Source organism: Taudactylus pleione, unplaced genomic scaffold, assembly GCF_031769625.1.
Source record: "Taudactylus pleione unplaced genomic scaffold, aTauple2 ptg000456l, whole genome shotgun sequence".
NCBI classification, from domain to species: Eukaryota; Metazoa; Chordata; class Amphibia; order Anura; family Myobatrachidae; genus Taudactylus; species Taudactylus pleione.
This window is the reverse complement of record NW_028284858.1, coordinates 426,637-451,503: the sequence shown is the minus strand read 5'-3', so window position 1 is coordinate 451,503 and position 24,867 is coordinate 426,637. Positions and strand designations below refer to the sequence as shown.

Sequence of the window (24,867 nt, the reverse complement as noted above, 5' to 3'; positions counted from 1 at the left end):
TCCATCCGAAACCTCGGCACCCGCAAGGACTTGTTGAGTGCTTTGAGGTTGAGGATCGGACAGTACGACCCATTGGGTTTCTGCACCAAAAACAGATTGGAATAGAAACCCTGGCCCCTCTGGGAGAATGGAACAGGCACTATAACTCCAGCCTGGAGCATAGTGTGCAAAACCTTCCGCAGTTCCATGGCTTTGTTCCGGTCTGATGGAAGACCCGTGGTGAAGAATCGGGATGGGGGCCTGCGCCGAAAGGAGAGGGCATACACATGAGAAACCACCTCGTGAACCCAATTGTCTGTCGTGGTTACCGACCAACACTGAGCGAACTGCAGCAGGCGGCCTCCCACCTTGGGATCCCCCAAAGGGAGGCCCGGACCGTCAGGCCGCAGGCTTGTCATCTGACTTAGGGGCCGGACATCTGGTACTCCAGGCCTGTTTCCGGGGCTCGGCCGATTTTTTGGGGCCAGCCTGTCGGGGAAAAGACTGTGCTTTAGGCCTACCCTGGGCCCTGTAAGGCTGAAAGGACGACATACCTGAACTGGAAGGGACTGCAGCAGACGGGAGACATGCAGATTTGGCTGCCGCCAGCGTGGCTACAATTTTGTCCAGATCCGGACCAAAGAGGACTTCTCCATTAAAAGGCAAAGCTTCCAAGCCCTTTTTGGAATCAGCGTCCGCCTTCCAAGATCGCTACCATAAGGTGCGACGAGCAGCTACAGCTGCCGAAGAAATCCGAGAAGTTAGGGTACTGATATCCAAGGCCGCTTCATTGATGTAAGTGGCCGAATCCCGGAGATTGCCTACCAACTCGGTCTGTTCAGACGAACAGTCGGAATTCAAAGAATGCCTTCAAAACATCGGCCCAGCGCTCCATAGCTCTGGCTACCCAACATACGGCCATAGCCGATCTGGATGTCCCCCCCGCAAGGGAATAAATGGACTTTAGGCAGATCTCCACCTTACAGTCCGTAGCATCCTTCAAGGAGGACATGGGCAATGTGGCACTTCGGACTAGGCGTGTCACATGAGAATCCACCTGTGGAGGGGATTCCCACTTAGAAAAATAATTGTCCGCAAACGGGTAAGCCACCGCCAAGTGTCTCTGAGGCTAATACAGTTTACCAGGGTGTTTCCACGCCTCCTCTAAATGGTCTACTAACTGACCCGAAAGAGGAAACACTGTGGCGTCACCCTTAATATCCTTAAAAAAGGCATATTTTGACTTGGACACCGGAAGATCTTCATCCTCAATAACTAAAGCTGTGCGGACTGCCCGAATAAGGCCAGGAATATAAACCTTGGACTTAGCGTCCGACTCTTTAGTACGGAGACGTTCTTGGTCAGAAAGATCCAGAATCTCCCCATCATCGGACTTCATGTCGTCATCCTCATAAGGAGCAGAAAGAGACGCCACCGGCCACTTATGTGGCCGCAACACACACTCCCCTTGTAACACGTCCGACAAATGCTGTACAGAACTTGTCAGTGAAATAACCCACACAGGCTCCTGAGAGACCTGGGGAGGGAAATAGGGAGACTGTGGGGTACCATCAATTGTCTCGGGAAAACCCTGCATGGGTGACGACACCACTTACTGCTGGGACAATCCCATCTGTGAAAACGCAGGCTGCGGAGCTAACTGGCCCACTAGGGTTGTAAGCGCTTTGGCGAAACAAGCCCAGGGCGGTTCCTGTACTGGAGCCATGACAGTAATCGGCCGCGCCAATAAATAACACTATCGACATAGCCCCTCCGCGTTACCCTCCCCCTCCGCTATTGGTACCTTGCACGTAGTACACATAAGCTGGAGAGGAAATTCACTCTCAGACATGATGGTAAGTATGTGACCCCTCTCACTGATACTCGTTAGTATAGTGGGAGAACCACCCTGCAATACCGCACCGCAAGGGCTTTAGCAGAAGAAGAGCAGGGATAGTGAAATGGCTGACAGTAGAAAGTGAAAGAACAGGCAGCAGACGCTAGCAGAAGTCACATACAGTGCAAAGAAATTAATCCCTGCACTATCAGCGCTGATCCTCAACTATGCAGACACAGAGCCTGGTAGGACACAGCGCTGCATACACAGACCTGTTCCAACGGAGGAGAGGTATGCCGGGGGACCCAGACCGCGATGCCACCGATCAGCAGCTTCCAGCAGCGTTCACCATGCTTCTGCAAAGATGGCCACCGAGGAGCAGAGAGGAGCGCTGCCACAGGGCCAATCGGCAGGTGCAGCTAGGGCTGTGTGCAGCGGGGGAGGCGCTGGCTGTGTACAGGGAAGGCGCGCTCCCCTGGCATGCAATTAACCCCTGGGATGCCGCAGCGCTACCGCTCAGCTGCGGTCCGCTGTCCCAGGGGGGTAGTGGAAGCGCAGGTTAGTTACCTGGCTCCACGCTGCAGCCAGTCCCCAGGGAGCCCCCTGCATGGGGACTCTGGATCATGTGTTCAGCAGGGACCCACCGCGGGACCCCGCTGCTTACCTGCTGCCCCCTTGAATCCGGCCATGGCCCGAAACATCTGGGGTCACCGCTAGCTGTGACCCCAGATGCTTACCAACATCCCCGGATCAGTACCGGCGGAGGTGTAGGGAAGACAGCATGGACGTCAGCGTTGACTGTCCATGCTGTACTTCCAGATGAGCAGCCACAGCTGCCGCAAAGAAAACTTCAGGGGCTAACCTTAGCCCCCCTCTAAACAGGTGTTCTGACTCCGAGCTGGGCACCAACGAAACTGAGATGCCTTCGCTCGGGAGCGGGGTATAGGAGGGGACCCTGATGCATTCTGGGAGGCTGAAAACTTAACTCTATGGTGCCCGATGCCTGACGTCATCACCTATACCCCAAGGTATCCTGTGGATACTCTATGGACCCTGATGTAGAAAATACTTTTTTTCTGTTTTATTTATTTATTTTTTCTTAAAAAAGCTGTGTTCCGGCCAGCACTTATCGGGAGGCAGACCGGCCTCAGCTCATGTTCACTGAGCTGGAGAGAGGCCCCGCCTCGAATCAGTTCAGCTAAGCAGCCAGGCTATCAGTTGTGGCGGCTGCCTGCGACTGACAGCCTGGCAGTCCCACCCATCCGGGCCGCGCCGCACCACCACACTACTCTCTACCCGGCTCCTGGATCTCCTGTCTCCCAGATCCCAGCAGCAGCCGGAGCGGAGGTTCTGCTCTGCAGGCTGCTGTGGCTTTGGACGCTGTTACAGTGAGTGTGCGGGGGCCAGGCATGGAACAACAACCCCAGGTAAGTGCTCCCATCCCTGTGTCTCCTCTTTTTTCTTTAGCCCAGTGTCCCCCAAACCCCCACAATCTCACTGACCCCCTCCCCCATCCCAGTGTGTCCCCCAGCCCCCTTCTTACTGACCCACCTCTTAAAAACACCCAGCCAGCCCAGTAACAGTGTCTACTCCATTCAGCCCAGTGTACCCCCTTCCCACCCCCAATCTGCCCTTCGTCCCCATGCAGCCTAGTGCACCCTCATCTCACTGTCCTTTCTAGCCCAGTGTCCCTCTTATATATCACTCCCTCCCACACATCCCAGTGTCCTCCCTCCCTGTGAACAATGCAGTCACCACTTTATCCCCCATTATTAGGACCACTGGGTTGGGTACAGGGTTAGGATACCAACACCAACTGGTCTATATCCTAACCCTTCTCTGTTCCTGGTACTTAAACCTAACCTCCCCCCAATGCCTAAACCTAACCTCCCCATCCCCTAAACCTAACCCTCCTCTAGTGCCTAAACCTATACTTACATTTGGGATTCCGATGGCCAGGATTCTGACAGGTATCGTGATTCCGGCACCGGCATTCTGACGGCCGGAATCCCCGCGGTTGGTATTGTGACCAAATCCCGGACCACTTGTAGGATTACAAGAAAAGGCTGGGGGACAATCTTCAGTAAAACACCTATTCTAGAAACCATATTATTGATACAAATGGTATCAAATTAGCAAATATATTTTAATTGTTAGATCAGAGAAACTCACATTTTGCCCTGCCCCAAAATTTGTTACTATGTATTATCTGGTCGAACCACTATTGCACGATGATGACGTTGGCTTTATTCTTAGGCCAGAGGTTCCCAAACACGGTCCTCAAGGCTCCCCAACAGTACAGGTTTTAGAGATATCCATGGTTGAGCACAGGTGATTAAATTAGCACCTCAGCCAATTTAATTTTACCAGTTGTGCTCAACCATGGATATCTCTAATACCTGAACTGTTGGGGAGCCTTGAGGACAGCTTTTGGGAACCTCTGTCTTAGGCAATTAGGCAGCTTCAGAACCATGTGATCTCTTGCATGAATAGAGAATAACAACACTGCCTGTCCAGGAAGGAAGAATTTCTTCAGATGTTCCTCGTTGCAGAGAAACCACAATATAGGTAAGGTGTATTTTTATTTAGTACACACAAAAAAATAGTAAAGATTTTTTTTTTAAAGATATTTCATCCTCAGCTCTACTTGGTCTAGGCCCGTCTCTACAAGTAGTGAAACACTTGCATAACAGGCAGCGTACTGACGTCTATCATAGCAACCAGGGTGGCCAGCGGAAGATCTCTTCACATCACAAGATGAGACCATTCTTGCCTTCTGAGTCAGAGCTCCTCTTGCGGTGGGGGGGGGGGGTAGGGGGGGGGGAGTATGGGAACCCGCCTCTCACCCACTTAATAGATACTGTGCACATGAGCAGGCATGCCCCAAGTTTGACGAAAACAAGGGGAGTGGCCACGGTATTTCACGTGACACGCCCCTTCTCATAAGGACACGCCATTTTTCAGGCACGCGAAAAATCAATGAGTTGCACTTTCAGTTAGCCAATGTTGGGCCACATTATAATTCCCAATCCACCCCTGGACACATCTGTCCAGTGAAGTGCCAAAAGTAATGGGATAACAGTATGTAAAGGTAATGGTAGGTGCCACCATCTTGTGACATCTTGGGAATGCCTAGATCCATTGTAATCTGACATCTCGTGAGTCAGTTTGTACACTGGCTAGGCTGCTCACATGAATTATCGGAGTTTGAACGGGGCATGATATTCGGTGCCCGATGGATGGGACATTCCATTTCCGAAGTTGTGCAGACACTCAGCATACCTCGATCTATGGTGTTTAGTGTGTACCAGGAATACCTCATGGAAGGAATTACCACCCACCTTGGACATCACCAGTGGCTGACCACGGGTGATTAATGATTATGACAAGTGGTGTCTGGCCAGAATTGTCTGTGGTAACAGACAAGAGACATATCCACATTCAATGCAGGAGGTACCATTGGCATATCCAGCAGGTCAGTGCAGTATTATTATTATTATTATCATAATTTATTTATATGGCGTCACAAGGGTTCCGCAACGCCTCACAAAGTACACAGTACAAAACAATGCAGGACAAGGACATAGTTTATAAACATTGCTGCAATAGCGATCAAACCACTCAAAAATATGAGATATGGTAAGAACTTACCCTTGTTATCTCTATTTCTACGAAGTCCATAGGGTTCCACAGGATACCTTGGGGTATAGGTGTGACGTCAGTCGCTGGGCACCATAGAGTTAAGCTTTTCAGCCTCCCAGGATGCACTAGGGTCCCCCTCCTATACCCCGCCCCCGAGCCAAGGCACCTCAGTTAGTTATCAAGCCATAGGCCGGAGGAGGAGAAGGAAGAGAGAGAAAAAAGATCTGGACACATACAAGAATCACATTCTCACCAGAGGGAGACGGAAAACCGGTGACCAGAGCAAAGCCCATCTGCAGCACAGGTGCGACAGGGCGGGAGTCCTGTGGAACCCTATGGACTTCGTAGAAATAGAGATAACAAGGGTAAGTTCTTACCATATCTCATATTTTCTACTTCAGGGTCCATAGGGTATCCACAGGATACCTTGGGGATGTCCCAAAGCAGTATCCTTTAAGGGTGGGGACGCTCCTGTGCAGAAAGGAGAATCCGCCGCCCGAAGGAAGCATCCTGAGAGGCGAAGGTGTCAAACCTGTAATACCTCACGAAGGTATGGACAGAGGACCACGTAGCAGCCTTGCAGATCTGAACTGTCGAGGCACCACGTCGAGCTGCCCACGAAGGGCCCACAGACCTAGTGGAATGAGCCTTCAGAGAAGGAGGAACCGGTAGGCCTTCATGAAGATAAGCTTCAGAAATAGCCATACGGATCCAGGCTGCCAAAGTTTGCTTTGAAGCAGGCCAACCCTTTTTACGGAAGCCATAGAGGACAAACAAAGCGTCCGACTTCCTAAACGAAGAAGAGCGGTCAACATAAGTCCTTAAGGCCCGCACAACATCCAAAGAGGCCTCACCCACGGAAAGACCCGGTGAGTTAAAGGCCGGAACAACGATTTCCTCATTAACATGAAACTGGGAAACAACTTTGGGAAGAAACTCGGGCCGAGTGCGGAGCACTGCCCTGTTCCCATGAAAAACCAAGAAAGGGGGTCTACAAGAAAGAGCCCCTAACTCAGAGACACGTCTGGCCGAAGCAATAGCCAGAAGGAAAACAGTCTTAGCTGTTAGCCATTTAAGATCCACTGAGCCCAGTGGTTCAAACGGCGGCCCTTGGAGAGCCCTCAGGACCACAGCCAAATCCCAAGGCGCCACAGGTGGAACAAAGGGCGGCTGAATGCGGAGAACACCTTGCATAAAGGTGCGCACATCCGGGATTGTAGCAATCCTACGGTGAAACCAGACAGACAGGGCCGAAACCTGTACCTTCAAAGAAGCAAGGCGAAGCCCATGATCTAGTCCCGCTTGCAGGAAGGCGAGAATCCGAGACAGACGAAACTCCCGCGGTGCATAACCTCTCGGTCGACACCACTGGAAGAACGTATGCCACACGCGATGGTATATCCTCGCGGAAGACGGTTTCCTAGCTCGCAACATGGTACGCACCACAGAGCTGGAAAACCCCCGGGACCTCAGCATGGCCGTCTCAACAGCCACGCCGTCAAAGACAGCCGAGTCAGGTCCGGGTGAAGACAAGGACCCTGAGACAGAAGGTCCGGTCGTAGCGGCAACCGCAGAGGACTGTCCACGGACAGACCCTGAAGGTCTGAGAACCAGTGCCGTCTGGGCCACGCGGGAGCTATCAACAGGAGCGTCCCTCCTTCCTGTTTGAATTTCCGGATTACCCGTGGAAGAAGGGAGACCGGAGGGAACAGGTATGCGAACCGGAACGTCCACCGGACGGACAGAGCATCCACCAGAGACGCCTCTTCGTCTCTTGTGCGAGACCCGTACACCGGCAACTTGTTGTTGTGCCGGGACGCCATGAGGTCGATCTCTGGAAGACCCCACCTGTCCACCAGCAGTTGAAAAACGTCCGGGTGCAGGGACCATTCCCCTGGATGAACGTCCTGGCGACTTAGAAAGTCCGCCTCCCAATTTAGCACTCCCGGAATGAAGACCGCTGATATGGCCGGAAGATTTCACTCCGCCCAAACCAGGATCCGAGAGACCTCTACGAGAGCCGCCCGACTGCGAGTTCCTCCTTGCCTGTTTATGTAGGCCACGGTGGTAGCGTTGTCCGACTGGACCTGCACCGGGTGACCCTGGAGAAACCGATGTGCCTGCTGGAGAGCATTGAAGACCGCACAGAGTTCCAAGATATTTATTGGAAGCTCCGCTTCTGTCGGCGTCCACCTGCCCTGGAACAAGTGTGGACCCGAAACTGCTCCCCAGCCCCGAAGACTGGCGTCCGTTGTCAACAGGACCCAATTTGGAACCCAGAACGGACGTCCCTTGTTGAGGTGGGTCGTCTGTAACCACCACGCAAGGGACAGGCGAACCTCCGGGGTGATCACAATCGTCTGGGACTCCAGAGACTGAGGCAGCCCGTTCCACTTGGACAGGATCAGGTGCTGCAGAGGTCTGGAGTGAAACTGGGCGTATTCCACCATGTCGAACACCGACACCATGGAGCCCAGTAACCTCATCGCCGAGTGTAGGGACACCCGGCGGCTGTGCAGACAACTGCGCACCCTTGACTGTAAAGCAGAAATCTTGTCCTCCGTCACGAAGATCCTTTGCTGTTCCGAGTCCAATAAGGCTCCAAGATGCAGAATCCTCCGAGACGGGATTAGAGTGGACTTCTGCCAGTTGATTAGCCAGCCGTGCCGTTGCAGCAGTGCAATGGTCAGGTCCAAGTGGCGTAACAGGAGCTCTGGAGATCCTGCCACCAATAACAGGTCGTCCAAGTACGGCAACATGCGGACTCCCTGCAGCCGCAGAGAAGCCGCCATGACCGCCATCACCTTGGTGAAAACATGTGGTGCTGTCGCCAGGCCAAAAGGTAACGCCCGAAACTGGAAGTGGTCGCTGCGGATTGCAAACCTGAGGAACTGTTGATGGCGCACAAGAATAGGGAAATGCAGGTAAGCGTCCTGTATGTCCAATGACACCATGTAGTCCCCAGGTTCCAGCGCCAGAATGATGGACCGTAGGGTCTTCATCCGAAACTTCGGAACCCGCAAAGACTTGTTGAGTGCTTTGAGGTTGAGAATCGGACGATACGACCCATTGGGTTTCTGTACCAAAAATAGATTTGAATAGAAACCCTGGCCCCTCTGGGAGAATGGAACAGGCACTATAACTCCAGCCTGGAGCATAGTGTGCAATACCTTCCGCAGCTCCGTAACCTTGTTCCGGTCTGATGGTAGACCCGTGGTGAAGAATCGAGCCGGGGGTCTGTGCCGGAAGGAGAGGGAGTATCCGTGGGAAACCACCTCCAGAACCCAAGTGTCTGTCGTAGTGGCCGACCAACACTGGGCGAACTGCAGCAGGCGGCCTCCCACCCTGGGATCCCCCAAAGGGAGGCCCGGACCGTCAGGCCGCAGGCTTGTCATCTGGCTTGGGAGCCGGACGTCTGGTACTCCATGCCTGCTTCCGGGGCTTGGCCGATTTCTTAGGGCCAGCCTGTCGAGGAAACGACTGTGGTTTGGGCCTGCCCTGGGCCCTAGATGACCGAAAGGACGATGGTCCAGAACCAGAAGGAGCAGCGGCCGACGGGAGACAAGCCGATTTGGCTGCCGCCAGCGTGGCCACAATCTTATCCAGATCCGGACCGAAGAGAACTTCTCCGGTAAACGGCAACGCCTCCAGACCCTTTTTGGAATCTGCGTCTGCCTTCCAGGATCGCAGCCACAAGGTGCGACGAGCAGCCACCGCTGCTGAAGAAATTCTAGACACCAGAGTACTAATGTCTAGGGCCGCCTCGTTGATATAAGTGGCCGAATCAATGAGATTACCAATCAACTCCGCCTTTTCGGCCGGACAGTCGGAATCAAAAGAAGCCTCTAATGAATCCGCCCAGCGCTCCATCGTTCTGGCAACCCAGCAAATGGCCATAGCCGGCCGTGCTGCCCACCCGCAAGGGAATAAGCGGACTTCAGGCAGATCTCCACCTTGCGGTCCGTAGCATCCTTAAGGGAGGACATGGATGGCATCGGCAATGTGGCACTACGGACAAGACGGGTCACGTGAGAATCCACCTGTGGAGGGGATTCCCACTTTGCAAAATAATTATCCGCGAACGGATAAGCCACCGCCAGGCGTCTCTGCGGCTGGTATCTTTTGCCAGGCTGTTTCCACGCCTCCTCTAAATGGTCCACCAACTGACCCGAAAGAGGAAAGACTGTGGCATCGCCCTTCACATCTTTGAAAAAGGCATACTTAGATTTAGCCGCTGGGGGAACTTCGTCCTCAATCATCAAGGCTGTGCGGACCGCCCGAATAAGTCCAGGAATATATACTTTGGACTTAGCATCAGCGTCCTTAGTATGGAGAGGTTCCTGATCGTAAGGATCCAGAATCTCCCCATCATCAGACGTCCCCTCGTCATCCTCATAAGGAGCCGACAGAGACGCCACCGGCCGTTTATGCGGCCGCATCACAGACTCCCCTTGCAACACATCCGACAAGTGCTGTACAGAACTCGTCAGGAAGTTAACCCACGCTGGCTCCTGAGAAACCGGGAGCGGGGAAATAGGGAGACTGTGGGGTACCACCAATTGTCGTGGGAAACCCTGCATGGGTGAAGACACCACTGACTGCTGGGATAAACCCATCAGTGTAAACGCGGGCTGCAGAGCTAACTGGCCCACTAAGGCTGTAAGCGCCTGAGCGAAACAAGCCCAGGGCGGCTCCTGTACCGGTGCTGTAACCGTAAGAGGCCGCGCCATGGACAAACACTGCCGGCAAAGGCCCTCCGCACTACCCTCCCCCTCTGCTAACGGTACTTTACACATAGTACACTGTAGCCGGAGGGGAAAATCACTTTCGGACATGATGGCACCACGTATGTGACCTCTCTCACCAATTATATCTTAAATAGGCGAGAGACCACCCTGCAGCACCACACCGCAGGGGCTTAGCAGAAAGAACAGGGACAGTAATAAAGCTGACAGTTTAGAGAAAAGTTACAGGCAGCAGCGCTAGCACAGTCACATACAATGCAAAGAAAATCAATTCCTGCACTAACAGCGCTGATCACTCAACTACGCAGACACAGGGCCTGGTAGGACACAGCGCTGCATACACAGACCTGACCACAGCGGAGGACAGGTATGCGGGGGGACCCAGACCACGATGCTTCCTTCCAGGCTTCCAGCAGCGTTCACCATGCGTTCTGGAGAAGATGGCCGCCGAGGAGCAGAGAGGAGGCTGGCCTGGGGGAGGAGTGCTGCCACAGGACCAGTCGGCAGCGTGCAGAGAGGGCTGTGTGCAGCGGGGGAGGCGCCGGCTGTGAGACAGGGAAGGCGCGCTCCCCTGGCATGCATTTAACCCCTGGGACGCCGCAGCGCTACCGCTCTGCTGCGGTCCGCTGTCCCAGGGGGTAGTGGAAAGCGCAGGTTGGTCGCCTGGCTCCAGGCTGCAGCCAGTCCCCAGGGAGCCCCCTGCCTGGGGACTTAGGACCATGTGACCAGCGGGGACCCACCGCGGGACCCCGCTGCTTACCTTTGTCCCCCTTGGATCCGGCCATGGTCCGGAACATCTGGGGTCACCGCTAGCTGTGACCCCAGATGCTCACCAGCATCCCCAGATCGGTACCGGCGTTCTGGTACCGGCGAGGGTGTAGGGAAGACAGCATGGACGTCAGGACTGACTGTCCATGCTGTACATCCAGATGTGCAGCCACAGCTGCACTGAAGCTCTAGCCCCCACTCCGACAGGTGCACCCGACTCCGGTCCGGGCACCAAACTAAACTGAGGTGCCTTGGCTCGGGGGCGGGGTATAGGAGGGGGACCCTAGTGCATCCTGGGAGGCTGAAAAGCTTAACTCTATGGTGCCCAGCGACTGACGTCACACCTATACCCCAAGGTATCCTGTGGATACCCTATGGACCCTGAAGTAGAAAGCAGCAGGTGTCAGCAACCAAATTTTAGGTTCCCTTGTGGGTAGTTTGGAGTAGATGATCGTATGAGTAAAGGAAGGAGAAGCACATGAAGGAAGAGGGCCCTGCTCATGAGAGCTTACATTCTAAAGTATTTAGCTTCCATGGGATATGGGAGTAGAAGACCCACCAGAGTACCTTTGTTAACACTATGACACCAGACACAGCGCCTCACCTGGACTAGTGACATCACTGATTGGCCCTGGAGCACTGGCAACATGTGGTGTGGTCCAATGAGTCACGGTTCCAGTTGCTTTGGGCTGATGGTAGGGTTCGGGTGTGCCACGGACCCCATGAGGCCATGGATCCCAGTTGTCAACAAGGCACCATGCAGGCTGGTTTTGGTGTAGGGTGTGCTCACGTGGCATGGGTTGGGTCTGCCTGAACATGTCACAGACCGGTAACCGCTACATTTGCAGCCCTTCATGGACTTTCTGTACCCCTGCAATGATGGAATATTCCAGCAGGATTATGCACCGTGTCATCGGTCCCAAATTGTCCAGAATTGGTTCAAGGAGCATTTTGGATAGTTCAGACAACCACTGTGGCCACCACGTTCACCTGACATGAACTCCATCAAGAATTTATGGGATGTGGTGAAGAGGTACATTTGCACCCAAGATCCTGCACCTATAAATATCAGGGAGCTGTGCGGAAGCTATCCAGATGGCATGGCTCAACATCTCTCCAAACATCTTCAATCTACTTGTGGCCAGAAGGTGTCCTACATGATACTACACATCTATCCCATGAATTTTGCCACTTCAGTGTGTGTATATAAATATATACACACATGCACACACACATACCCTTGTAGAGATACATACATACATATATATGAGGGTAATTTAGGGTAAGCACCATTTGCACATTCCAGCCCCAAAGGCCATTCACCATCCCCAAATCATGGTCGGGCAATCTGCCTAACCTGTTTCCTAAGTGCTCCATGAGTGGCGTGCTGTTATGGTTGTTTTTGGCGATGCTGTGCGTTATTATAATGAACCCAATAATAGAAAATGCCTCTGACTGTGAAGTGTTATTTTTAAATGTGCAGAAAGTGATACCTGCTATAATTTATCAACAATTAAAACTTGTGTATTGTGATGTGACAAGGTGGTGTGACATGTTCAATAATGGACGAAAAAGTGTGCATCAGGAATACTGACCAGGACACCCATCATTTGTGACAGTTTTGGGTGGGAGGTTTTTGATCATCAGTCCAAGCAAATTTCACCTTTTCACTAAGCTAAAAGATTTTCTGGTCACAAAATGTTTGGGAGTGATGATGAGTTGAAGCTTGCAGTCAGGAACTGTTTCCACGGACTGGAGACAGCAAACTACAACAAGTGGATTCTAAAGCTCATGCACAGATATGATAAATGCTTAAATGAAGGAGGTGATTATGTGGAGAAATGGACAAAGGTACTCCGTCGTGCGCATGCGCGAGACCCGGCGAGCGACGGGGAATCCGTCGCTCAGGGTCTCGCACCAAAGGGGGCGTGCGGTCGATGGTGAGTGACAGCACGCCCCCTTTGGTGGGCGTGCCGGGGGCGTGGCTGCCAGACGGAGGCGTTCCCATGGGAACGCCTACCATCTGGGGCCGGCCCCACTTGCATCACTAGTGATGTCAGTGGGAGTGATTTTGGCTCTGATAGAGCCAAAATCACTCCAGGGCTTGCGGCAGCGAGACCCTACCGCAGGGTCTCGTCGCAAGCCCGATGGTCGCGATGGTCTTGACCATCGCGACCATCATCATGGACGCTCGCATAAGCTGTGGGTGGGCCAAGAGGCCGCTCCAAGTTGAGGTAGGAGGGCCCTGATTCAGAGCGAGCGCTCTGGTCAGAGCATCTGGCTCTGAATCAGGCCCTCAGTGTTCAAAGAAAACTAAAAATGTTTGTTTTTATAGCAAAACGGTGTTTATATTCTGGACACACACACACGCCATAATGGGATGCGCTCCGTATCCCAGCAGAAGAGATGCAGGTGCTTAGAAAACTGTCAGAATCATGGCGCCGGCATCCCGAAGGTAAATAGCAGAGTTGGGTGGAGGGTTAAGCACTAGGGGGAGTTAGGGTTAGGCACTAAGGGGGAAAGTTAGGTTTAGGTACCAGGGAGGGAGCGTTAGGGTTAAAAAGAGGGGGAGGGTTAAGATACCTACCGACAGGTGTCTGTATCTTAACCCTGTCAGGATGCCGGTGTCTGGATTTTGATCACTGGGATCCAGAGCACCGGTATCCCGTACCCATCTCGCCATAATTAAAAGACGTCTATTCACAACTTTTTAGTTCTAAAATCTGTAGATAGGGGGAATATGATACTATACAAGGTAAAATGCATGAAAAAGTTATCAACAAATGAATTACTAAGAGAAAACACATTAAAAATTCTAATTTTTATTATTTTTTTCTTTGCAAAAACTGAGAAAAAAAATAATTGACCTGAAATTTTAATTCCAAAATTAAAAAGTGTGTACTTTAGATTTAAGCACATTTTCTGCTCCTTTAAGTGCAGTGCACACTTTTTTGATTAATCTGAAACTGAAATAAGATAAATCCATACAATAACAAATCAAAGAAGCTTCTTACCATAAAGTTTGAATATGTATGTTGCATCTTTCCATTGTAACAAGTGCTGTAAAATTTCATAGCTGTCCTTTACCCGGTTACCTTGGTCATTCTTTGGCCATGAATTTTCTATAATACTTGATACCAATCGGCCGAATTGTTCTAGGTTGTAGTTACTTAATTGGCTGAGAATATCACTGTTTGACTATTGAAGAAAGATGGAGAAAATTGAGCACAAGTAGTTTGTTGTACAGATATTTGCATCTGTTACCAATGCATTGACAGATGACCTGTACACATTCAAATGCAGTCAGGGCAATCACTCTCTGTAAGTGTCCTAAAACTGTAAGACCCTATAGATAAATTAGCAAGCCCTAACAGCAAAATTAGGCTAGGGCAGCCTGGAATGTGTAGTTCCACAGCAGCTAGGCGGCCTCATGTTGAATACACCTGTAATAGGTGCTCAACACCACAGTCAAATGAATGTGAAATCATAAAGATCAAAAACTTGGGGTATATGCAAAGTTCACACAGCGAATGCAGAGCATATTCTCTGCACAAAGCGAGCATATAACAATGTACATGTGAGAATTGTCAGCCTTTAAGTGATATCCCACTAACATGGTGCCAATTTGGAGATTAAAGCTGGTCTTGCATGGGGCAACTATCATTGAAACCAGGCAAATATCTGGCTAGTTGAAACATCATCATTCTTTGCCCAGCGCAGCAAACAACGATCGTCCAGCTAGAGGCATAAATTGCTGAAAACGGGTGGAAAGATGCTGCATGTCGTCAATCTCATGTCGACCTGATGCACATCAACATGATAGCTGTCGACCAATCATACCACAACCATGTTGTGGGGAGGAGAAAACAGCAGTGACAGCAGGCAAGTAGCGCAATCCGATGGGAGGAGGACATGTGTGACAAGGCTGCTGTGCAGGGGAGTGGGCATGACATGTTAGACAAGTGCTGGGGGGGAATGGCGGTGGTATGACAGGCACTGCTGGAGGAGAAAACTTGTGACAAGCTCTGCTAGGAAGAGACGTGTGACAAGCACTGCTTGTGGGAGGGCATGTGTGACAGACATGGGAATCTGCGCATGCGCAGGACCCTTTCTGCGAGTGTGCAGAATGGGTCCTGCTAATACACACGCTAGCCCTTGAATGCCTCTGCATGACTGACAGGTAGAGGCATTTAAGGTGCGGTGTGGGGGTGACCGGCGTTCCCGGAAACAAAGCATGTCTGCCCTGTTTTCCAGGAGTGGCTAGCCAGAGACTACGTGGACGTACGCAGTCTGCTGGGCTCAAAAGCCAGCCAGGTTACTCAGCTGGCCGGCAGCCCGGCGCCGTCCACCATCGCGGCCATCGACCACTGATGGTCGCAAGGGTGATCCCTACACAGCGACTTCCGTCGCAGTGCTTGGATCGCAAATGCAGCAGGGGGTGTCATACACCTCCTGCTGCATTTGCATAATAGCAAGGATCGCATTGCAAAGCTGCCTGCATGCATACGTCATATATATAGCCTGCGTGCAACTTTGCAAATGTGATCCTTGCTGAATCAGGCCCTTATACCGTATAGAAATATGTGCACCAAAGTTTGATACAAGAACTGTGTTTCAATATGTACCATACTAACAACCCCGCTAGATAGAACAATATTTTATGAGTTACAGTGTGTGTGAAACAACTGTATTTATCCTTTACATACAGTAATAGTATTTAAGTAAATGATCAAATTTGTCTAAGATATCTTTGTAACATTTAGGGGCATATTCATCGTCGCTTTTCAGAGTGAAAAAGTATTGCGCTCGTCCCCGCGTATACCCGTATTCAATTCCAAATCGGCAAAAACGGGAGCTGGCGAAACTGAAACAGGCGAAAAGTGCTGTCATTTTTGGGGAAATCCGCCTGACACCCCCCAAAAGATGCTCTGACATGGGGGTTCACTATGAGTACCCCCGAATAGCCCTGGGGTGTTTAAAGGGTATTTGGGGTGTTTAAAGGGTCTCAATAGGTGCAGTTTAGCGTCTTTGCATAAAGGGTAAAGAATAGCATTTAGTATGTTTTTTGGGGGGAAAAATGACTAGTCCCACCAAATTTGGGGTACTTGAAAATGGGTGCAAGCATATTTTAAAGTGGCTAATGTTAACTTTAAAAATACTTGAAAAATCCACCTGCCGCAACAGCCTGCAATAAAAAAAAAAAAAAACATGGGGCATACTTGGGGACCCCCCTTGAGTCTATTTTGCTAGTTTAGAAGTTTGTTCCCCAACTTTTTTTTTTTCGCCCCCAAAATGAAAGTCGTTTTTTGGGCTTTTCGCCGGCAATTGAATATGGCCCTTAATTGGTTAATCAAAAGTTATTGAATTTCTTGGCAATATTAAAGTTATGTGTAGTTATTAAGGAATTATTATCTACCGATACATATTGTAATATATATTTATATTAGAAACAACTTACTTCATTAAAATAATTATTTTGTATCAGAGCCGTAACTAGACTTTTTGGTGCCCTGTACCAGAAAGAGCATTGGCGCCCCCCTCATTTTTCAAAGGGGCATAATGCACCCAAAAAAGGGCCATGGCTTCATGGGGAAGGGCCAGGGAAGAGATAGTTGAGGCCAGGAGATGCTGGGGATGAAATAAGACGAAGCTACAAGTGAGAATGATAGTAAACAGAAATTTGTCAGGCCCAAACAGCGCCACCTGACCTGTGGTGCCCTGTGCGATGGCACCGGCCACACTACCCTAGCTACAGCCCTGTTTGGTATAAACCTCCTCTCTACATTTTTGCTAACTGTTTTAGGGAAGCCTTGCCTCCCAGTGGTACAAGACACAATAAGACATCATCCTAAAAGGTTAGTGTACCACCACTGAAGCCTGCAGGTTCACATCACCCGACATCATTCCACAACATCTCTAGCAGATCACATTTGTTACATTGACACTACTAGATGGACAGTCCCATTAAATGTAATACTCCCACTGGTCCCCAATACGATATACTATTCCACTGAACAATCGACTTGAGTGTTGTGTGTTAAAGACAATATAGACTAGGTAGGGATTATTTTAATATTTTCTACAAAAGTCCACGTGTCCACGTATATCTAATCCTAAAATGGCACTAAATAGTCCCGTCAGGTGCGTCACGGATTTTGCAACTTAAACGCGCCAAGCTTCCTGCCATAGTCTTTTTCACAAAATATGTGTCTTATTCGCATCACTAACGCGACAAAAGGGTAATACTGAATACTGCCTCTGTGGAATGGAATTGAAATGCCAGCGGCGGATGCCCGACAGGAGGAGATCCTGACTGGGGCAGGTAAGTATTCTAACCATCCCCTGTCCCCGTCCCCCCTAGCCCTCCTTTAGTGGTGCCTAACCCTAACCCCCCCCCCCCCCAAGTGCCTAACCCTAACCTCCTCCCTGGGATGTCTAAACCTAAACCCCCTACCCGCACCCTCAACCTAACCCTCCCGGGGGGGTGCCTAAAACTAACTTCCCCCCGGTGGTGCTTAACCCTAACCATCCCCTTTAGGGGTGCCTAACTCTAATCTCCCCCCCCCAAACCTAAACCTAGCACCACTAGAGTCCCTAATCCTAACCCCCCCACCCCGTGGCTAACGCTAAGGGTGCCCAAGACTTACCTTCGTGCGGGCTGGCGTCTTCAGCGTCAGGATTAACATAGGTGTCGGTATTTCGACACCTATGTTAAAGCCCTTCCCGGGATTGAGACCTAACTACATCCCGCCTCTGGCATTTCATTTGCTTCTGTGTGCGACTCAGTGGCTAATCTAGGTATAAAGGCAAAAAGACAGAGGTCCAATACAAGTGACCTGTGCCATGCCTCTCGTCATACTTCATCTGTGACTTTACATCAAATCCTTTGCAACAAAAGTACTAATCCAGTGAGCCTAGCATACTATAAGCGGCTTTGTATGGAGCTATGATGCGAATAAGTAGCAAAATTTGGGAAAAGTACAAAAATATGGGTATCACTACCCGTGGCGAAGGGTCTAAGTCGCGCCAAGCATCTCATGCTATATGGCGCAAAACCATTAAGAGAATGAGGAACATCATTAAAAAGATAATAGTTATAGGAAATATGAACAGATTTACCTGGCAAGCCAAATGCACTGCTTCAATAGCACAATCCTCAAAGCATTTACTTATGGACGGGTGCAGCTTCTGAAACTGGTATTGTTCTTTACAATAAATTAAGATCTGCTTAATTGGTTCTTCCTGTTGGAAGAACAATACATTACATGAATTAGCAGGAACATTGGAGTTGTTTAAGAGTCAACTGAATAAAATAGTAATAATATTCAGATAAAAAAAATTGGTAAAAACTTTAACTGAAGTTTCTTTATAAAATTCTTAATAATATCATGTCTTATGGAGCATACACACGGTCAGATGTGTCAGATGAATGATTGAACTATTTGAACGACTGAACAATTTTTGACTGTATTAAAATGACTGAAATCATCCAAAACTGACTGCAAACACATCAGATGTCAGATATCGTTATCTGACCATCGGGAACGCGCATCGATCATCGTTCAGACATGGCAGATTTTCCTTCAGATATGAACGATTTTTTAAATCGTTATCGTTCAGATCTGAAGAAAAATCTGACCGTGTGTATGCACCATTAGACAATCACATGGCTAAGGAAGCCCAAAACTAACACAAAAGATGGAGGTCACACTACACCTAAAATACAAGTTGGATTACATTCACAACTTTATAAGTAAAAGTTTCAGGATCTTCTCAGAAAAATCTATAATTAGATACATTTGTGAACTTGATTAAGATATTTTCCTATCCACAGCAGATTTTCTAGGCGTTATTCCATTTAAGGAAACTGTAGTAATAATAGTGACAAGAATAGATATATACTGCGCCCTGCTAAACGGGGTACAGTTATTCAAGTGATAAATTTATTTCATGTAAATAATAGCAACACACACAATGAATGAATGAACACAATAAAATACCATTCAATAAAAAATAAATAAATGATAAATTTAAAATGATATAAATGTCACTTAATTCCACTTGAAAAGCAATAATCCCAGATACGTGGATTAGGGAGCCTTAAATATGTGTCCTTGTAATTTATCATTTATCTATTTTTTATTGAATGGTATTTTATTGTGTTCATTCATTCATTGTGTGTGTTGCTATTATGTACATGGAATAAATTTATTACTTGAATAACTGTACCCCGTTTAGCAGAGCGCAGTATATATCTATTCTTGTTTCTATATTTGCTTGTGAGGACTGATTATCCTCCTTTCCATACAGCTGCTCGCAACAGGGTCAAGAACTTCATCCCGCGGTAGCGCCACTTTGGTATTTTTTATACCTCTTGCAATAGTGAGCAATAGCTTGCACTCAGCAACAACAAAGCAAAGTAAATAGAAAATCACACAAACGTTTGCATGTTATATATATATATACTTAATTTATGTATGACAGATCCCTTACTGTTTGTTAATACTTTTGTATTAAGTTTTATTTATCAGTTACCTGTGTAATTTTCCTGAGTAAAATTGGGAGAAGAGTATCCCTCCACTTCTGAGCCATGTTTTTACCAACATTAAGTATCTGATCCCAAGCCTAATTTACAAAAAATAAATAAAGATTACACACTGGATTTACAGTACATAGGATTTTTTTTTGTAAAATACCATGGTATATCTTGACTATAAAAAAGGGAAAAAAAAATTGTACAAAAAAATTCCTTTACATAATTCCACAGACAAGTTTCTTATGTGACAGGTTTAAGATAACGGTGGGTGCTCGTTGAAGTGACGCTTTTTCCTTCAAGCACTACAGCTAACATAGTACGTATTTTTGTCTAGTGCCTAATGACAATAATCTGCGTTTCTAAAGTATGTAACCCATTTTACAGTGCTGTAGAGATAATTGGATTTTTCTATTAACGTAGAATCCCTTCCTCATTATCCACCTGTGAGACACTGTAGCCTTGACTATTGGTTAGTGGGCTGGTACAGGAATATATGCACTCAAACGTTAAGCTGTTAAGCTCTGCCTCCTAACAGCCTCTATATAACCCCTCCTACCTCCACCTAACCTCAGGCATAATCAAGCCATATGGAGGAAGAACAGCCATTACTATTTAACAAGAAACAACCAGAAAACATAAACATCCAGGAGGGATCAGTGTCCCCCAGATGCATTACAAGGAAGGGATTTTATGCGAATATAAAATACAGAATTATGGTATAACGTACCTTTAGATAATTCTTTTTCCTCGAGGTCCATAGGGTCCACAGGAACTACCTTGGGATATATATTTGGACAGCGTCCAATGCACCAAACAGCCAAGCTTTGTAGCTCCCAGCATGCACTGGTCCTCCTCCCTATATAACCCGTGACTAAGCCTTGCGCAAGAGACGGAGAATGGAGAAGGAAGAAACATTTCACAAAGAAACACTCAACAAGTGAAGAGGGAATCTGTGATATAAAGCTTTAAGAACAGGTCTATCTGAGGCCAGGAGCGTCAGGGTGGGTGTCCTGTGGACTCTATGGACCTCGAAAAAAAAGAATAATCTAAAGGTATGTTATACCATAATTCTGTATTTCTTCTTCGGGTTACATAGGGTCCACAGGAACTACCTTGGGACGTCCTAAAGCAGTTTCATTAGGGATGGAGATGCTCCTGAAAGATTGGAGAATCCGCCGCCCAAATGAAGCATCCTGGAGGCATACCTATCAAAAGCATAAAACTTTATGAACGTATTCATGGAAGACAAGGTAGCTGCCTTGCAGAGCTGTTCAGCAGAGGCGCCCTGTCTTACGCCCCCCACGATGGTCCGACAGACCGAGTGGAATGGGCTGTCATCTTGTTAGGAACAGGGAGATTAGTCTGAATATAGACCTGGGAGATGGTCATACGGAGCCAGCGAGACAAAGTTTGTTTGTTTGCTGGCCAACATCTTTTGTGGAATCCATACTACACAAATAGAGAATCTGTTTTCCTGATAATCTTGGTCCAATACACATAAATCCTGAGGGCTCGAACCACATCAAGGGAAGCTTCACCTGTAGACAGGTCTGAAGACTGAAAGGCCGGGACTATGATCTCCTCATTAATATGAAAACGGGAAACCACCTTCGGAAGGTAGCCCGCCTTGGTACGGAGGACCCCTCTATTCCGATGGAACACCAAATAGAGAGAGCGACATGACAGAGATGCCAGGTAAGACACTCTGCGAACTGAAGAGATAGCCAGGAGAAAGAGAGTCTTTGCCGTCAGCCATCTCAAGTCCACCTTATCCAAAGATTCAAAGGGATGCGTCTTCAGTGCCCTGAGAACCAAAGACAAATCACACGGTGCTACCGGTGAGAGGAATGGAGGTTGTATTCGCAGTACTCCCTGCATGAATGTTCTAACATCTGGCAAAGGAGCAATCTTGCGCTGTAACTAAACAGTCAAACCCCAAACTTGGACTCTCAAGGAAGTCAGGTGCAGACCTAAGTCTAATCCAGCCTTTGAGAAAACCCAGTAACCTGGCCACCTTGAATATCTTAGGGTCATATCTTCTGTTGTGACACCACAGAAAAAATTACTGTCAAATCCTCTGATAGATACGAGCTGAAGCAGGTTTCCTCGCTCTTAGCATCGTCTGTATCACTGATGTAGAAAACCCCCTGGCCTTTAACATGGAAGACTCAAGAGCCAAGCCGTCAAAGCCAGTCAAGGTAAATCCTGGTAAAGACATGGACCTTGTATTAACAGGTCCTGCCTTAGAGGCAGTGGAAACGGACTGTCTATTGATAGACATATCAGATCTGCAAACCAATGGCTCCTGGGCCAGGCAGGAGCTATTAGAATCATCTTGCTGCCCTTCTACTTGAATTTTCTGACCACGCTTGGGAGGAGGGAGATTGGAGGAAACAGGTATGCCAACCTGAAGTTCTACCTCTCTGCAAGAGCAACCACGAAGGCTGCTGAGGGGTCCCTTGTCTGGACCCGTACCTGGGGACCTTGTGGTTGTGATGTGGCGCCATAAAGTCTACGTCTGGTAACCCCCACCTGTCCAATAGGATTTAAAACACCTCTGGATGAAGGGCCCATTCTCCGACATGTATGTCCTGGTGACTTAGGAAGTCCGCTTCCCAGTTGACCACACCAGGGATAAAAATTGCCGAGATCAAAGGAAGATGGTTCTCTGCCCATAGCAGAATCTCTGCCACCTCCTTCATGGATGCCAAACTTCGTGTGCCTCCTTGATGGCTTATGTATACCACTGCAGTCGCATTGTCGGACTGAATCTGGACCGGCCTGCCCTGAAGAAGGTCCTACGCCAACAGCAGTGCCTTGTGCACTGCCCGAAGCTCCAGTATATTTATCGGTAAATGGCTTTCTTGGTCTGTCCACCTTCCCTGAAAGATGTGCTGACCGACCACTGCTCCTCATCCTCTTAGACTTGTGACTGTAGTGAGGAGTACCCACTCCGGGACCCATATCGGACGACCCCTGTCAAAGTGAGTCTTGTCCAGCCACCAGGCCAGGGAGAGTCGAACCTCTGTTGAGACATGGATCATCTGACTCTTTATCTGATGATGCTGACCATCCCATTGGGCCAGGATCCACAGCTGTAGGGTCCTGGAGTGGAACTGAACATAAACCATCATGTCGAATTTGGCTATAATGGATCCCAGAACCTGCATAGCAAAGTGGACTGACACTACCTGCTTCCTTCACAGATTGTGCACCCAAGACTGTAGTGCCACAATCTTGTCCTCCGGCAGAAAGATCCTCTGCTGCAGAGAGTCCAGCCATGCCCCCAAGTGCACCATCTACTGAGTCGGTGACAGGGAAGACTTCTTCCAGTTGATCACCCAGCCGTGCTCCTGTAAATAAACAATAGTCATTCGTAGATGGCATTGCAACATCTCCTGAGACTGGTCCAGAATCAGGAGGTCGTCCAGATATGGCAGTATACTGACTCCTTGTCGTCTGAGATGAGCCGTCATGACTGCCATTACCTTTGTAAATATCTGAGGGGCTGTGGCTAGATTAAAGGGTAAAGCCTGAAATTGAAATTGTTGCTGACCCACTGCAAACCTGAGAAAGGTCTGGTGAGATTCTGCAATTGGACATGCAGATATGAATCCTGAATGTCCAATGAGACCATGAAGTCCCCCTGCTCCATAGCCAGCATGATCGACCTTAGAGTCTCCATGTGGAACTTCGGTATCTTGACAAACCTGTTGAAAGATTTTAGGTTCAGGATAGGGCGGTGCAACGCATTGGGTTTTAAGATCAGAAATAAATTTGAGTAGTAAGCCCTTCCCTGTTGCTTCACAGGAACTGGGACTATGACTCCTGAGTTTATGAGGGCCCCTACAGATTCCAGGTAGGCCGAGACTCTGACTGGGTCCGCCGGACGATTTGTAACCACAAACCTCTGAGGGGAACGCCTTCGGAATGTTATGGCATAACTGTGAGCCACCAGCTCTCGCACCCAGGCATCCGTAGTTATCTGATGCCAAACCTGGGAGAACTGTAATAGTCAGCCTCCAACCCCGACATCCTCCAGGGGGAGGCCCACCTCATCAAACAGAGGGCTTACCATCTGACTTGGATGCTGGGCGCTTGGATGACCAAGATTTTCTGGGTGGACCCCTATGGGACTGACCCAGTCTGGCCGAAGACTGTTTTTTCGTCTTATTTTGTGGGCGAAAGGATTGGGATGACAACTGCCTTCAGTCGATGTAGATGGTAACTTTGCCGACTTTGGAGTAGCCAACGAAGTCATGATATCATCCAATCCTGGACGGAACAGCACCTTGCCGGTGAAAGATAAAGATTCCAGTGCCTATGTAGACCCCATCTGCCTTCCAGTTCCTTAACCAAAGGGTTCTCCGGGCTGCCACCGAGTTAGCCGAGATCCTAGATGTCATGATGCCTGCATCAATACCTGCTTCCCCCAAGTACACAGTTGCCTCTTGTATCTGGTCGAGAAGGAACTGCTGCTCTCTTGATGGATCAAAAATATTTTAACACACTACGCTCTAATATTTATGTCGGGATAGGATAAATACAAATCGATGTATATGCTGTGGGTACCCCATAGCCTAAGGTATCCCTGCAGCTGGAGCCCGTACCTCCGTGGCCTTGCCTATCACATAGGACAGGACCTCAGGTGCTCAGGTGCTGTTGCAGGTGAACCTGATGTACTAGGTAACTGTCTCTTGGTACAGTTTTTACAGAATCCATCGAGATTAACATGCTGCTCAGACAAGCCTGTGGCACAGGATTTACAGGATAGAAGCACCAGAGGACTCTCATCCTTATCTTCTGACATAATTAAATGTATAAGATATGGAATCTATGCAAGTCTAAATGCAATGTGACTTACACTATCAGTGACACACCCCACCTCAGATGGACAAGGTGAAAACACAGTGATAGCAGTACCTGACAGTTCTTTGAAAACATAGGCAGTGTACACACAGCAGCTGGCATACAGTCACATAAAATGCAAAAAGACACGGAATTGCTACAGCAATATGTACTCAATCAACTGACCGGCCCCTGGTGGGGGATGGTAGGACACAAAGTACGCTATATGCCAAACCCAAAGGGAGATGTACATAGAGAGACAGACCAAACATCTGAGACCAACTGCTGCAGCCGTAGACAGACGCTGAACTGCGCACGTCTCACACATGAGGTGGTCCTTTATACCAGACGCGGGAATCCGTACCCGGAAGTTAGCATCTGGGGGGAGGGGCAGCCGGGGGAGCGCCTTATCTCCCCCAAGCTGCGATTTTGACGCCGCATAGATACACTGCACTACAAAGTAATAAGACGTTGACTAGTGCGCTCTAGTGTGCTTTACCACCCGTCCCCGG

The 24,867-nt window shown here is 49.0% G+C and overlaps 1 protein-coding gene across 1 annotated transcript in view; it reads right to left on the bottom strand.

Moving 5' to 3' along the window:
* RNF213 (ring finger protein 213) overlaps window positions 1-24,867 on the bottom strand; it is a 282,285-nt gene that overhangs the window by 182,872 nt on the left and 74,546 nt on the right. The window contains exons 15-17 of the mRNA XM_088448501.1: window positions 19,507-19,596; window positions 18,091-18,213; window positions 13,986-14,169 (exon numbers count right to left, since the gene is read on the bottom strand). Coding sequence (XP_088304627.1) covers window positions 13,986-14,169; window positions 18,091-18,213; window positions 19,507-19,596 — 397 coding nt within the window. The remainder of the gene's footprint in view (window positions 1-13,985; window positions 14,170-18,090; window positions 18,214-19,506; window positions 19,597-24,867) is intronic.